The sequence below is a fragment of the Blennius ocellaris genome (assembly GCF_963422515.1).
Source record: "Blennius ocellaris genome assembly, chromosome: 19".
In the NCBI taxonomy this organism is placed as follows: Eukaryota; Metazoa; Chordata; class Actinopteri; order Blenniiformes; family Blenniidae; genus Blennius; species Blennius ocellaris.
The window spans coordinates 19,747,541-19,761,108 of record NC_137668.1 but is presented as its reverse complement, the minus strand read 5'-3'; the positions used below and the strand labels follow the sequence as shown (position 1 = coordinate 19,761,108).

Sequence of the window (13,568 nt, the reverse complement as noted above, 5' to 3'; positions counted from 1 at the left end):
TCTCTCCTGAAGATGTTTCCACAATCAGGGAAATCGATTGTCTTTGACAACTTTCCGGATCCTACCGACACCTGGGAAATCATTGAGACAATCGGAAAAGGGACGTACGGGAAAGTCTATAAAGTGCTCAACAAAGTTGATGGAAGCAAAGCAGCTGTGAAGATACTCGATCCCATCCATGTGAGTGGTTTCTTAGCATCGACACTTAAGTTCGAAGGCTAATCTTGAAAAAAGCTAAAATTTGTTTTTAGACATTTGGTTTAAAGTTCAGATGCTCTGGCTTTTTAATTAAAAAAAAAAAATCATTTTTACCATCGAAAGTCAGACATAAACACACGCTTCCACATTTTATTTTTTTTTACTGGTTTGCTTTTTTTATCTTTATTAATAATTTTTCTATATGTCCAGACTATTTTCAGCCAATTTGCACTCTATTGAACAGTGATTCTAATTTAAGGATAGTTTCACCTAATCTTCTATATTCTTCAGATAAGGGAAGTGTCATCTTGTCACAATATCAACAGACTGTCATGCTTTGTCATTTGCCTCATTTACTCTAGTTACAAACTGAAAACGTTTAGTTCAGCTGCACCCTTGATAGACAAAGTGATTTTAAAATAAGATATTTTACGGGCGGTTTAAGTATAAAAAGTTTCAGGTCACTGTTGTAAATCCTGCACACAGTGGCATCAGTCAGGTTTCTGTGAGATAAATGTTCCTCTGCTCAGGTTGAGATGACGATTATTAGATTGCGGCTCTTTTAACTATTCCTTCATCTACAACCACCACCATATTATCTCATCAAATTGCTTCTTGCGATATGATTTTAGCACAGTGATCATTTCAGGCTTTTTCCTTTATTTGTTTATGCAGCACATTAACGTGGAGCCAAAACACATTTGGCACTGAGGCTGAAGTGTGTAAAGCTTGAAAAAGATTGCCTGAAGCAGAAAACACTGACACATGGCAGAGAAACTGAATGTTACTACATGATAGTGTGGGCCTGAACTGTTCCATAAAGTAGAGCTTCTCCATTCTACTAAGATTTACTAAACATTTATCAAACCATCTTACGTTTGTTCTTCCATTTATCTGTATTAATACCCATTTATTCATCCATCCATTGATTTGTCAGTCAATTCATTCATCCTTTCATGATCCATTCATTTGTAAGCAATGAAAACCTCCATCCACCCATTTATATTTGATCAATCTAAGCCGATACATGTCACCCAGCCACCATTTTAGGCACAAACGAACACAGATGTTGTTTGGCGTTCGGTATAAAGCCAGAGAAAGTATATGTGTACACAGGGAGAACATGCACACGCTGGACCAAAATCTAACAAGCTTTTATTGCTGTGAGGCCACAGTGCTACCCACTGTTCCACTGTGTCGCTGAAAGTTTTACCATCTGTCTGCTTTACTTTGTTCATTCAAAGTAGGGTTACTGGTGCATGCTGACAGCCCATCACAGGGAGAGACAAACAACCAGACACACACTCACCCATTCACGCACAAATGTAATTCAAAGTCAGAAATTAATTAACCTAACAAGCACAGGGAAACATACCGAGCTGCATACAGAAAGGCTGTGGCCTGAATTAAACCATTGGAGCAAAGGACTCCAACACGCTGCTCCAAGATTTACTGACCACATGACTTAGCATTAATAAGCATAACAGCTTTGTTTCAGCTTGATTTTTAGACGTGATTGTTGGGATAATAGAAGTTCTCCTGCTCTCTGATACAATCATGTTATTTTATTTCAAACTAAAAGATATATACAATCACTCTGCGGATTGTATTGAAAGTACGTTGAACTTTAGAGTTTATTTAGAAGCTTTAATAAAAAAGCCATTTTCATTCGTCAAATACAGACTTCAAGTCTCATTAGTCTTTTGTGAAATTGTCACTGTTTCTCGTTATTGAGGAATGATTATGTGCAGACCACGAGTGTATAAAGACCATCATTAGCATCAGTTCAATCAGTCGGATGATTGTTCCGTGGACAAGCCTATTACGTACTGTACAGCTTTATCAAGAGGTCCTTTCTGCAGTGTGCTTGGCTTAAGGTTATGACATTTTTCACACATTTCAGGGGAATTCTTGTAATGTCCTTCTTGTTTCGGGGCCATTTTTCAAGAAAAGCAAAGAGTCAAGTGTTGTTGCTTCAGCCTTAACACGTCTTGTGGACTGTGACCTAACAAATAGATCGCGAGATAAATACAAGGGACCATAAGAAACAGCAGATTTCTTGTACACGATTTAGAAATACTGGATTGTTATTTTCTCAGCTGTCCTCTGCCAATTTGAAAAGCGAAAATCACTGATCCCTGATAGAATTGCAATAAAGTTGAGCTTTGTGACGGTGGAATCCACATTTGTTCTCGGTTTTATAGTAAGGGTGCCAAATGTGTTCATCGCCATCAATGGGAGTAGTTTGTAGTCAAAGTAGTTTGAGTGAAAATGCTTTGGTGTGTGTTCACACTTGTCTCTAGTGCTTGCCACATGTGATCTGAAGCACATGCCAGTTGTAAGCGGCCCCTACAGGCAATTTAGAGTCAACAAATAACGTCAATCTGTGTGTTTTGACTATGGAAAGAAACCATTATACCTAATTATAATCCACACACAACCCTTCCTAAGACAGACTTTATGGAATTCACTTATGTGGTGATTTTCCTACTGATTTAACACAAGCTTTACAATGTGAGTCATGTTCACCCATTCACACACAGAGGCCATGCAAAGCCACCGGGAGCAGTTTGAGAATTAGAGTCTTGACATATGGACATATGTGGGAACAAACCTGAAAGGTCTAGGAGTTTCAGGTTTGAAATGCTACTACAACACTACACTACTGTGCAGGTTTACTCTATATATATCATATTTATGTTAATTCAGTAACAGAGTCCAGATGTTTATAATAATATAGATAAATCATTGTAGCTTGTCTTCTTAATTAACTTAGAAGCCCCTTCATCTGTGGTGCCGTTTCATCAACCGTCTTGATTAAATGAGCAACATTGAATGTAAAATATTCTCTGTCCTGTCAACTGTAATCAGTGTATTTCCAGTATTCAGCAGAAGTCTAACCCATGATTACAATAATCACGCTGTCCTGGATTTACCTTTTTCGTACACATTATAGGCCACACAGTGATGGAGAGTTTACAAAGAGTTCTCACAGAAGCAATTGTGCATGAAGGCTCGTTTGAATCTGAAGCTCATGGGTGTGAAACATGCAGCCCGTGGGCCAAAGCCAACCCACCAGAGGGTCCAATCTGGCAAATGATCTAGAAGAGTGTTAATATAGCTTATTTATTATTGATTCAATCAATGAAAAAAGATTTTACAAAGTTGTTATCCCTTGTAGTAAAAAACATATGTGGTTGAGGTCTGCAGAATTCATGTGTCTTGGGAATCTCCAACGTAAAGAGAAATAGTGTTGCAGGGACACATTCAGATCTTTTTGCAGATTTGGACAATCAACAAAAGGACTACTTCAAGTACTTTTAGTTGCAACAAAGATTTAAAGAAGAAATACATGCTTTCAATGGAGCAAATATCATTTTGAATTGGAAAGTGGGATCGTGTTGAATTTGTACTTGTTTTCATTTTTATTTATGTTTCAATTATTTCAGGTCTCTAGAGGAGATTTAGAAATAACATTTTCATATATCATCGGTCTTTGCGCTGAATCAAAGGGGAAATACTAGAAGTTGTGGTTTTTTTTTAGTTTAGTTTAGTTTAGTTTTTTTCTTCTGGGAAATTGGCCTGAGGTTGTCTTATATTCGGACCAATATGTTGTTATACTGTTATTTTACCAGTTCAGCCAATTCAAGATCCAACTAGCCTGAATAATGTGGATTTGATACCACTGATCAGAGGTATGGTTAGCTTAGCTTAGCATGAAAAGATATGGTTTGTTTTCATTTAAAAAAAATGTTTTATTTGTGGCTTCGACTTCAACTGATTTGTACACCTGTCTTTCAGGACATCGATGAGGAGATCGAAGCGGAATACAACATCCTCAAGGCTCTGTCCGACCACGCCAATGTCGTCAAGTTTTATGGGATGTTCTACATGAAGGATGTGAAATGTGGCGATCAGCTGTGGCTCGTACTGGAGGTAGGACCATGAAAGCCAACATGCATGTCTCAGAACTGCAGTAGATTCAAAATATTTGAGCAACAAATGCAACTTTGCGTTTGACTGTACTGTACCTGAAAATGCACACCGTCAAAGGTAGTTTTCCAGCAGCACAAGGCTAATTGAAGAGCAAAAGTAATGGCGGACACCGTGGCGGCATACCGTGCAGACAGAGCACGTGCAGGAGCAGGTTAAAGGTGTGATAGTTCTTCTCGCGGCATGTCTGGCCAGGTAGACACTGCAGTGACCAAACCTGCCAAGGGATTGTGTAACAGTTTTAGCCACCACAGGCAGTCTCGGAGTTTACTTATAGGCCACCTGGGGGATTTGGTCGCAGGCCAGTCAGCATCATGGGGGCGGGGATGAGCTTGCGTGCCAGCGGCTCCCTGCTGAGAGATGCAAGAGCAGGGATTTCTGCTCACAGGGGCTGTCTCACCGAATTACCCTATACACCTAAAAGGTTGCAGCTCACGTTGAAGTCTTGTTCTGTTGTTGCTCTGCGACACACTGAAGCCATGTATTCACTACCTGCACGGATGTCCATCTTCTCGCCCCTCCTAAGTTGAATCTATAATGTGATGCAGGTGTGACATTGCTCAACAACAGTTTGAAGGGGACCTTGATGCAGCAGAAAAAGCCTCGCCTCCAGCTCCCCGGCTCTCCCACTTTCATATTTCATTGCTTGCCGAAGCCCTTTTGAAATGTCAAGCTGCAGACAAACATGTAATGGAGGTCAAGCTCAGAAGAGAAAAGCTGTTTGTGGGTCCAACACAGTGTCACGTATCGCTTTTCATTTTGCCTTTGCACGGAGTAGTCTTGTAATTTGTGTCCCTGCTTTGATAGAAAACAGTCCAAATGTGTCCCATTGAACTAGGTCAGCATTTTGAGGAGGGTTGGTAAAAAGTAACACAGAAAAACAGTGTTAGACTGTGAGAAGACAGCCCCCCCCAAAAAACTATTTTCATTTATGAAATCATTGTTGCTGACAATAAATGCCATTTATTCCCTGTGGATCAGCTGTTTCAAACGGTATTTCTTTCGATATGAAAATATATAAGTTTTTCAATTAACCAAAATGTACTACTTGATGCGAGTTGTGATGTGAGTTTCATTCAAAAGGGCCATTCAGGTTTACAACCATAATGCAAACCAAATTTAAAATCCATTTGATCTTTGTTCTGTTCAACCTCTTCTTCAGGAAACTGCACCCTGATCATAGCATGTTGACCTGCACTTATGTTTATTTTTTCATTTGTAACAACTTGTTCCTGCAAAAAGATTGAGCTTAAAAAAACCCTAAAACATACTTTTTTTTTATTGTTGTAATATTGCAGACAACATTTTACCATTACATCTGGCTTTTTACACTGATTTGTATCCATTTGATCTGTTTCCATTGCAAAATAGTGAGTATTGTACAAAATCTGCTTGCAAAAATTTAACTCAGAATATGTCTGGATGTACTTTTTATACACTGCAATGCATATAGAGCAGATTCAGCAGTATAGCTCATGTAAATTATGATGAGCTTTAACACATCTCAGGCTGCTGTGTTCCCCCTGCTGCTGCCGCTGTTGCTACGTTTTTCTGTCATCCGGTCCGGCAGTGTGGGAACAGAATGTCCATATTTCTGTAATCCAAGCTTCAGTGGGCTTTGCTTCAACAGCAGCAGTGTCACGCTAACCCAGTAGATAGTTTTCACCTCCGCTTCTTGTGTTTCTGCGTCTTTTCATCGCCATTCTTCTTTCCAACCTTTGCAGGGAACCCTACAATTACTTCCCTCAGATATCGAGACGCCCAATAATCAGACAACATGCTTCATTAGTCTGAGGTATTATCTTTGTGTTTCTGCATCATGCTAATTGATTTTTATCTATCAAGGGTTTAATTCCGTTGAGGAGAGAGGAAAAAAAACACAAATCAGTTTTGCTGTTTGCTCTGTGGTCGCATGTTCACTTCCCTCATGCAAAAAATCTGTGGCCAGCAGTCCAAATCTGGTGGATAATCCTGAAATCACTGCCTGACAGTTCAGTGTGTGTGCGCATGTGTGTGTGCGCGTGCGTGTGTGTGTGTGTGTGTGTGTGTGTGTGTGTGTGTGTGTGTGTGTGTGTGTGTGTGTGTGTGTGTGTGTGTGTGTGTGTGTGTGTGTGTGTGTGTGTGTGTGTGTGTGTGTGTGTGTGTGTGTGTGTGTGTGTGTGTGTGTGTGTGTGTGTGTGTGCTCTGAAGTAGGTGCACATGGGGTGTGAAAGGACAGGAAAGTATGGAGCAGGGTGGTCATTCACCATGGTTACTGTCCCTCCTTTGGAAACTGCAATTTACTATACTTTCGCTTGGCTAACAACACTCCCCACCCCACACCCCGCACTGCCAGTAGACCGCTCATTATGAGGAGAATTCATACAAATTGCATCCTCTACTTTGTTAGCTCTTTTGTTAGCTTTTGGCTTTGGCTCTGTAGTGCGCCCCTTTATGAGCACAGATGTGGGCCCGAGATGAGCAAGCTTTCATGTATGGAGGACTAATATTGCTGGCATGGGGAGGGGGGCTTAAAAATACTTCAAACGTAGCCCCGATGGAGCGACTTTTATTCTCTAATTGAGTAGAAGAAGCTGATTTGGATGCGCATTTCATTTGCAAGACCCCGTGTTACAAGCAGTGAACCTGCTAAATGGAAGCTAGCAGCTTTTAACAGAGCTTTTTAAAGTGGTGTCTCCCATTATGCCGAAGTTAAAAAGGCTGTAATGGTAAATTGAAATTGCATCACTCCGTGGCCACATTGCAGTTTTAGGTCTGAACCAAATTGGTTGTTCGGGGAAAGTAACTCTTTTGTTGTTTGCTCCGGTGATTGCGCCGCTTCTGATGGCAAGAAGTGTAGGAGTAAAAGCTTGTTTTTCATACACAACTAAAAGCTTCTATATGATTCTTCAACGATAGCCTGTAAATTGGAAACTAGCTATTTATTGGGGGAGCTAGTTCTTTCCAAAGCTTTACTTTACCAAAAAAGAAAGAGAAAAAAAAGGAAACTAGAAAGTCAAATCCTTTCTTTTATTTCCTTCAGTTAAGCCTGTCTTTATAATGTGAACATGGATGTGTTGTGGTGTTATTGTGACACTGTGTGGGTCTGTTTAGTAACTGATTCACTTTTTAACGTTCACTTTTTAAACGTGAAACTTTTTCTACAACGAAAATGTTAAAAACAATGCGTTTACAATTGTAACATGTTTAAAACATGTTACACATGTGTAAAACAGACCTCAGATTTCAAGGTGAAACTCCTCTATCAATGCATTTTTATTGTAAATTAAGTATGATAATGACAGCGACATGCAAACCTTTATTCATTTCCCTGAATCCCCATCTTTTCCACTGAAAATTGGTTCGTTGACATTTCTGGAATGTTTTAGTTGAAGAGCCTGTGAAGTGTCGACTGTGCACCGCTGCGTCTCACACCTTCCCCCATTAGTGCATGTCATGCGACTTCCACACAACCTCTGCAGTCATCAATTGACAATGAGCTTTAAAATGGTATTCTTGTTCAGACTTTTCAATAAACGGTGGCAGAAAGCAGACACCTCAGCTATTATGTCCGTGTAAACGATAAGGCCACAGTAACAATGAGGGCTGCCTTTCTCTGGAGACCGTCCAACGTGTCACACACGCGCTACGTACATCGTTCCTCAGTCATGTTGCTGTAAATGAGACGAGCACAATGCAGATTTTCATTAGCAGGAAATCAAAGACGGGCAAAGTCAGCACCTGCATCTTTACATTTGTTTTATCTATTTCTTCTACCTGTCTTTGATGGGCTGCTTTCATTTACATGACTAAACCGGCACCTGAACTCATTTGTGATGGAGGCCGTCCTGCTCAGTATTCAATATATTCAGGTTTTTCTTTGAAAATCCGGTCTTCCTGTTCACAGTCACATGATTTGTAAGATACGGATGGATCTTAGCGTGCGTACACTATTGAACTAAATCTTACGACTGCTTTTTAACTGGAAACATATATAGATATGTATCTGTAGCTCAAGTAGTTTTTAAAAAAAATCCTATAATTAACACTATCTGGACTGATAATTTGCTGTAAGGTAAACATTACTACAAGAAAGGTTTATATCTGTGAGCAAAGGCTCCGTTTTCCTGTTGAGAAATTCAGCCTGAGATTTATTGATTTCCCTTTTGTTTTAATTATGGTCAAGCCTGTACTCATTGTTTCTGTTTTCTGTATTCTCAAGCAATCTAGTGAAACTTTGTTTTGTCCAAGTCACGACTGTAAAGATGCCTCTCGAAAAGCAACTTAAAAAATACCATATTTCGATGCGAATAGAAGGGACAGGAAATGTCAGTTAAATCCAAGAGTTAAATCAAAGCAGCTCTGAATGTTTATATGTTGCTTCCTCCCTGCAGAGATTTAGGTCCTCACCTCTTCTCTAATAATTAATGCTCATGTCCAGCATCGCTTCGTGGATGTGAACATTGAGGCTGAAGTGAGAGCGCTAACATTTAGCGCAGCTAAATCTGGGGCACCGGAGCCCCTCATTAATACGGATCCGTCCGTCTGCCCCGTGTAATTTAATGATGACAGGTGATATGGCGGCCGTGATGTGGACTGACGTCAGGCGCCGCTCGCTGTCAGCCCGTGAAAACCTCTGCGGTATTCTCAAACTAACTGCAGTTTGCCTGCACGTCCAGTAGCACCGAGAAGGAGTGATTAAGCTCCCGGTGTGGCAGCTGAGATACATGCCATCCATCCAGCAGCAGCCCTCTGGGCTCCTGATAGATGGCAGGATTGATAGGCAGATAGAGAAACACACATTGGGTACAGCGATGAAAACTTCTGCCGGCGCTTAGTCCAAGGTCAAAGACTTGCTTGAGTCTTGGCATCAAGTGCAGAGAAAAATTATTGAGGTTCTTTAAAATTAGCCTGTAAAGTGAAATTACTATTACACACATATCTATGCAGAAGGACTGAAACTTACATTTGAGACATATGAATACCATAAAGAGACTGAAACTGACATTAAAAAATAATTATAAATACAATCAGATGACTGTATACAGTCTCAATGCTCTCTGCTGCAAACAGGCTCAATTTGACCAAAAAGACAAAATTACCGCAAAATATGTCGAAAGAGAATATGGCCAAAAAACATGTCTTAAAGAAATTAAGGAACTGGCACAGACACAGACTACCAAACTACATAATTATACCCTTCAGTTGTGTTTTTAATTACTATTCTCACGGAACAAAGCCTGCATTTCTTTTCTTTTCTTTTTTTTATAAAAGTGAGAAGGGCATAAGGTCAGATGTGTGTGTGTGTGTAGTGGGGGTATGATGAATCATAATTACAGGAATAAGATGGCAATTTGTAGATAACATGTAAAATAATAAATATATTGAAAGAAATTCATACATTAAATATAATGCTGATAGAATTAATCCTAATGAATGGAAATCTTTCTTATTTTATCCTGTACGTCAGTGGTTCCCAACCTTTTTTGACCAGTGTACCCCTTGAGCTGGTTTCCATGTGAAAAGTACCCCCTCTCTCGTGTGTGATTATTCGCCTTAATGTGTACTTATATTTAACCCTTTGTCTTTCTATCTATCCAACTGCTCATTTAAATAAAAGAATTATTGTGAGTGTAAAAACATACCTTTTAATGAGACACTTGCGCTTGCTTGTCTTTCATAGGTCTTTCATAATTCCTTTTTTCACTGGGCTCCCCTGTGCCTGCGTCCGAGGCGACGGTAGCAGTAGCGGTAGCTGGACGTTGACTCCTGCCTAGCCATGCATCCATGTTTACAGTCGGTATGCAGCTAGAGTTAGCTAGCTTCGCGAATCGTGCGCGCCCGCAGCAAGAATGTGAACCTTTTTTTTTTTTTTTTTTTTTAAAGCGCGCCACTTTATAGTCTTTTCATATTATGTGCATTGTAGTGTTACAATCACTGTGGACGAACTGCTACTCATGGAAAATAAACGTATGGCCTTACTAAAATTCATGATATAATACAATATAATATAGTATACATTTTTTTTTTTTTGTGTGTGGATACTGTAGGCTAATTTATAATCTTTCTGCGTACCCCCTGCAATACCCTCGCGTACCCCTAGGGGTCCGCGTACCCCCGGTTGGGAATCACTGCTGTACGTCACTTATAGATCAAGTTTAAAATCAATTTCTTTCATTATGAAAACACCAGGTACCACATACAGTATGTGTGATGCATCACTCTGAATGTGTGAGAGGTGAAACTTCTGCTGCACTTAAATTTCAAAGACATTTATATGACATTGTGTGTCTGGTGCGCTGGTAAAATACCTTTATTTACTGTGCAGGGGAGATAAATTTCAACCCTCCATCCAGTAAAAATAACTAAGCAGAAAGGGTGACCTGGAGAACAATAAACCCAGTCTAAGATCAGAGAAAATTATTACTTGTCACGCCAATATCAGACTTTTGCTTTGACCATATTTTCATGGTGCTTTTATGGGTTTGTTAGACAGTTAACGTAATATTTATATTTTGGACTATTCGACTGAGAGGAGGAGCAGTAGTGGACTTGTGGGTTTGAATCCCACTTAGACTGTCAGAAGAATTAATCTGAGAACATCACCTTGTTCTACATTAAAACGGTAGTTCGGATTTTCATCTATGTGTTGTCGTTTTAATGAAACTTGTTTTACTAGACAGTATTCACTGTGGGTTTCAAATGGATGAAGCAATTTGTAGCGTCCTGTTGTTTGCACAGAAACACTGACGAGCCCTGTGGGGTGAATTATAACGAGATGACAAAGTGCCTCGCTGTTTGGAGATTTGGGTGCAAAACCACTAATATCATCAGCACTTGTGTTTTCTTCAGGCTTCAGGAGAAGATATTGTTTCCTAGTATAATTGAACAAGATAGCGTCACAGTTTTTCTGTCTACTGCCTAAATACAACATCTTTTTACCCAAAGGTCAACATCTCTTTCCCTAAACATCACGGGAAATTAAACGCTGTTAGCCACATGGTATGCCTTTGTGTTTAGCAGACTTTGAATGGGAATTGAGGATTGTGACCGTAACCCTTCCAATATAAAGGTTGCTTATTAGTACATATTTCCGATATGTGCACACAATCTGTAATCTCTGTAGCGTGATCCCTGCAGGGGACTGATTTTGATCCTGAGTAACCGCACATCTCTGCTTGTTTTATAGGCTAATTAGACTTTCCGTTTACAAGTGCAGGGAAATTAGTGTAATTATAAATTTAAAAAAGAAAAGTTATTATTACATAAAGAGGTATAATGGAAATTTCCTGTCAGACAAGACATGTTTTCGATGTGATGGGAGGTGAGAGATGTGCTCAAATGGGGAGAAAAAAAACTATGAAAAAGGAGGGACGATGCAGGCGTGGATGATATTCTTTACCACGCCGACGTCGCAAAGATCCGTGTTTACAAACAGCGTTCATATGCAAAACTCTACAATTTGTCTTCACTTCCAGCCTCCCAGCATGGTGATTGACGTCTTGCAGCTTTTTATTCCCGCGCACCTCTGGCATCTCCAGAAGAAAGGCCCAAATTAAGGGTTATTATTGTTGCCACGGCAACCTACGGGGTAATTTTCAGTGATTTTCCGAGAGGGATTGCTATTGACGGTGGAGTCCATGTTAAGATGCAGTATACTGCAAGAAAACACCCAAAGTGAAACATCTCTGGTCTAAAGAAGGTCTTAATGCTTTTCTTTCCCTTTTTCTCACACAAGTACATTCTGTTCCTTCAAGAGATGGTCTCCAATAAACAGCGGCGGGATTATTACATGAATCATGCCATTGTATGAACACATAAGTGTACTTATTTGGGGGATAATTCAAACATGTTTGCCCTGCTTAGTAATCTCAGCACAGATAAATTATGCACACAAAAAATTACATTCTCCCTATAGGCACAATGTTCACCTCCCACTCAGCTGCCTCAGAAAGATAAGCCTCTAAAGATTGACAGAATTACTCCCGGTGCCGCGTTTTTTTTTTGTTGTTTTTTTTTCCACTGTAAAATCGTCCTTCATCCCCGTCTGTTTTTCTCCACATCCAAAATCAGACATATTGGATCGGCTGAGCAATAAGCGCTGACTCATGGTGAGCTTTTGCCCATTGTCCTCTTTTCTTTGTTGGCTTCTCTGCTGCAGCTCTGCAATGGCGGCTCCGTGACAGATCTGGCCAAAGGCATGCTGAAGAGAGGAGACCGCATGGATGAAGCCGTTATTGGTTACATCTTGCACGAGGCCCTCATGGTGAGTCTGGGGGGGGGGGGGTTGTAGGGGTGGACTGTAGTGGTCGATGGAGGACCCTCTCCCCTCTGAAAGAGGTGCTTCAGTGAAAAGAGCTTAAACAGGGCAATTTTGCAGGCAGGTGCTTGTCACAAAAAGCTGTTAACTTTTTCTTTTTCCACAGGGGCTCCAGCACCTGCACATCAACAAGACCATCCACCGCGATGTCAAAGGCAATAACATCCTTTTGACAACACAAGGAGGGGTCAAACTAGTGGATTTTGGTATGTTTTAGCAGAAAGCCTCCCCCCCTTTAATTTTTTTTTTTTTTTTTTTGGAACCATCCTCTAATCAGTGAAAATCCTGTTATGGCTTGATTTAACAGAAGAGGGTCAAATCCATTACCTTCAGCTGGCTGCCAGATAAATTGTGCCTCTAATTAGCTTCCTTGAGAGCCTTGAATATATTTACACAACCTGACAAGGTACCAGATGATTATACTTTTCCATTACACTCTTGCCACAGACAGCAGAGGACATTGTTGCTATTCACCCAGCGCACTCACTCATTTGCTTTTTTGGGTCTTCTTAACCAAATGAGACACTCCAGGCAGCGTGGCGTTGCTCCCGGGCTGAGGGCCCATGATAGGCGAAGTGATTCGGACGATTTCCAGGAGATGACTCACCCTTGTTTTCTTCGGGCGCTTGCAAAAAAACCAGCTGCCTGTTTTCATTACAAATAAAATCCCCACTCAACCTGTGTGTCGGTTCACATTTAGTCTGCTAATTGTGGGCTTCTCTTAAAAGCTTCTTCACTAACCATGAAGCACAAAGTGTAGAGCTTTTATATTAGGAGGTGGGTGTGCAGGAGGAAGGGGGGGTGGGGTGGTGGGGGGGTATTAATGGAATCACTTAATATTTGAATGTGAAGTAGCAAATATGACGCAGGTACCCTCTTTGTCTCCAGAGAAGCTGAAGAGCCGGCATGAGTGTGTCACAATAATTTTGAAGACTGTAAGATTTGTGGTCTTCACTGATAAAGAAGGCACAGTGCACTTCAAAATACTTCACAGCAATTGTCTCTGGATCTGGTGTGGGTTTTTTTTTTTTTTTTTTTTTTTTTAGGTTTTTGATGATTTACTTTACAGCAAATATTT

General features: G+C 40.4%; 1 protein-coding gene across 1 annotated transcript in view; it reads left to right on the top strand.

Annotated features, from left to right (window-relative positions):
• Window positions 1-13,568, top strand: part of myo3a (myosin IIIA) — a gene marked incomplete at its 3' end in the record, with an annotated part of 53,208 nt that continues 39,640 nt past the window's right edge. The window contains exons 1-4 of the mRNA XM_080515294.1: window positions 1-180; window positions 4,000-4,134; window positions 12,332-12,436; window positions 12,597-12,696. Of these exons, the coding sequence (XP_080371420.1) occupies window positions 13-180; window positions 4,000-4,134; window positions 12,332-12,436; window positions 12,597-12,696 (508 nt within the window). The 5' untranslated portion in view covers window positions 1-12. The remainder of the gene's footprint in view (window positions 181-3,999; window positions 4,135-12,331; window positions 12,437-12,596; window positions 12,697-13,568) is intronic.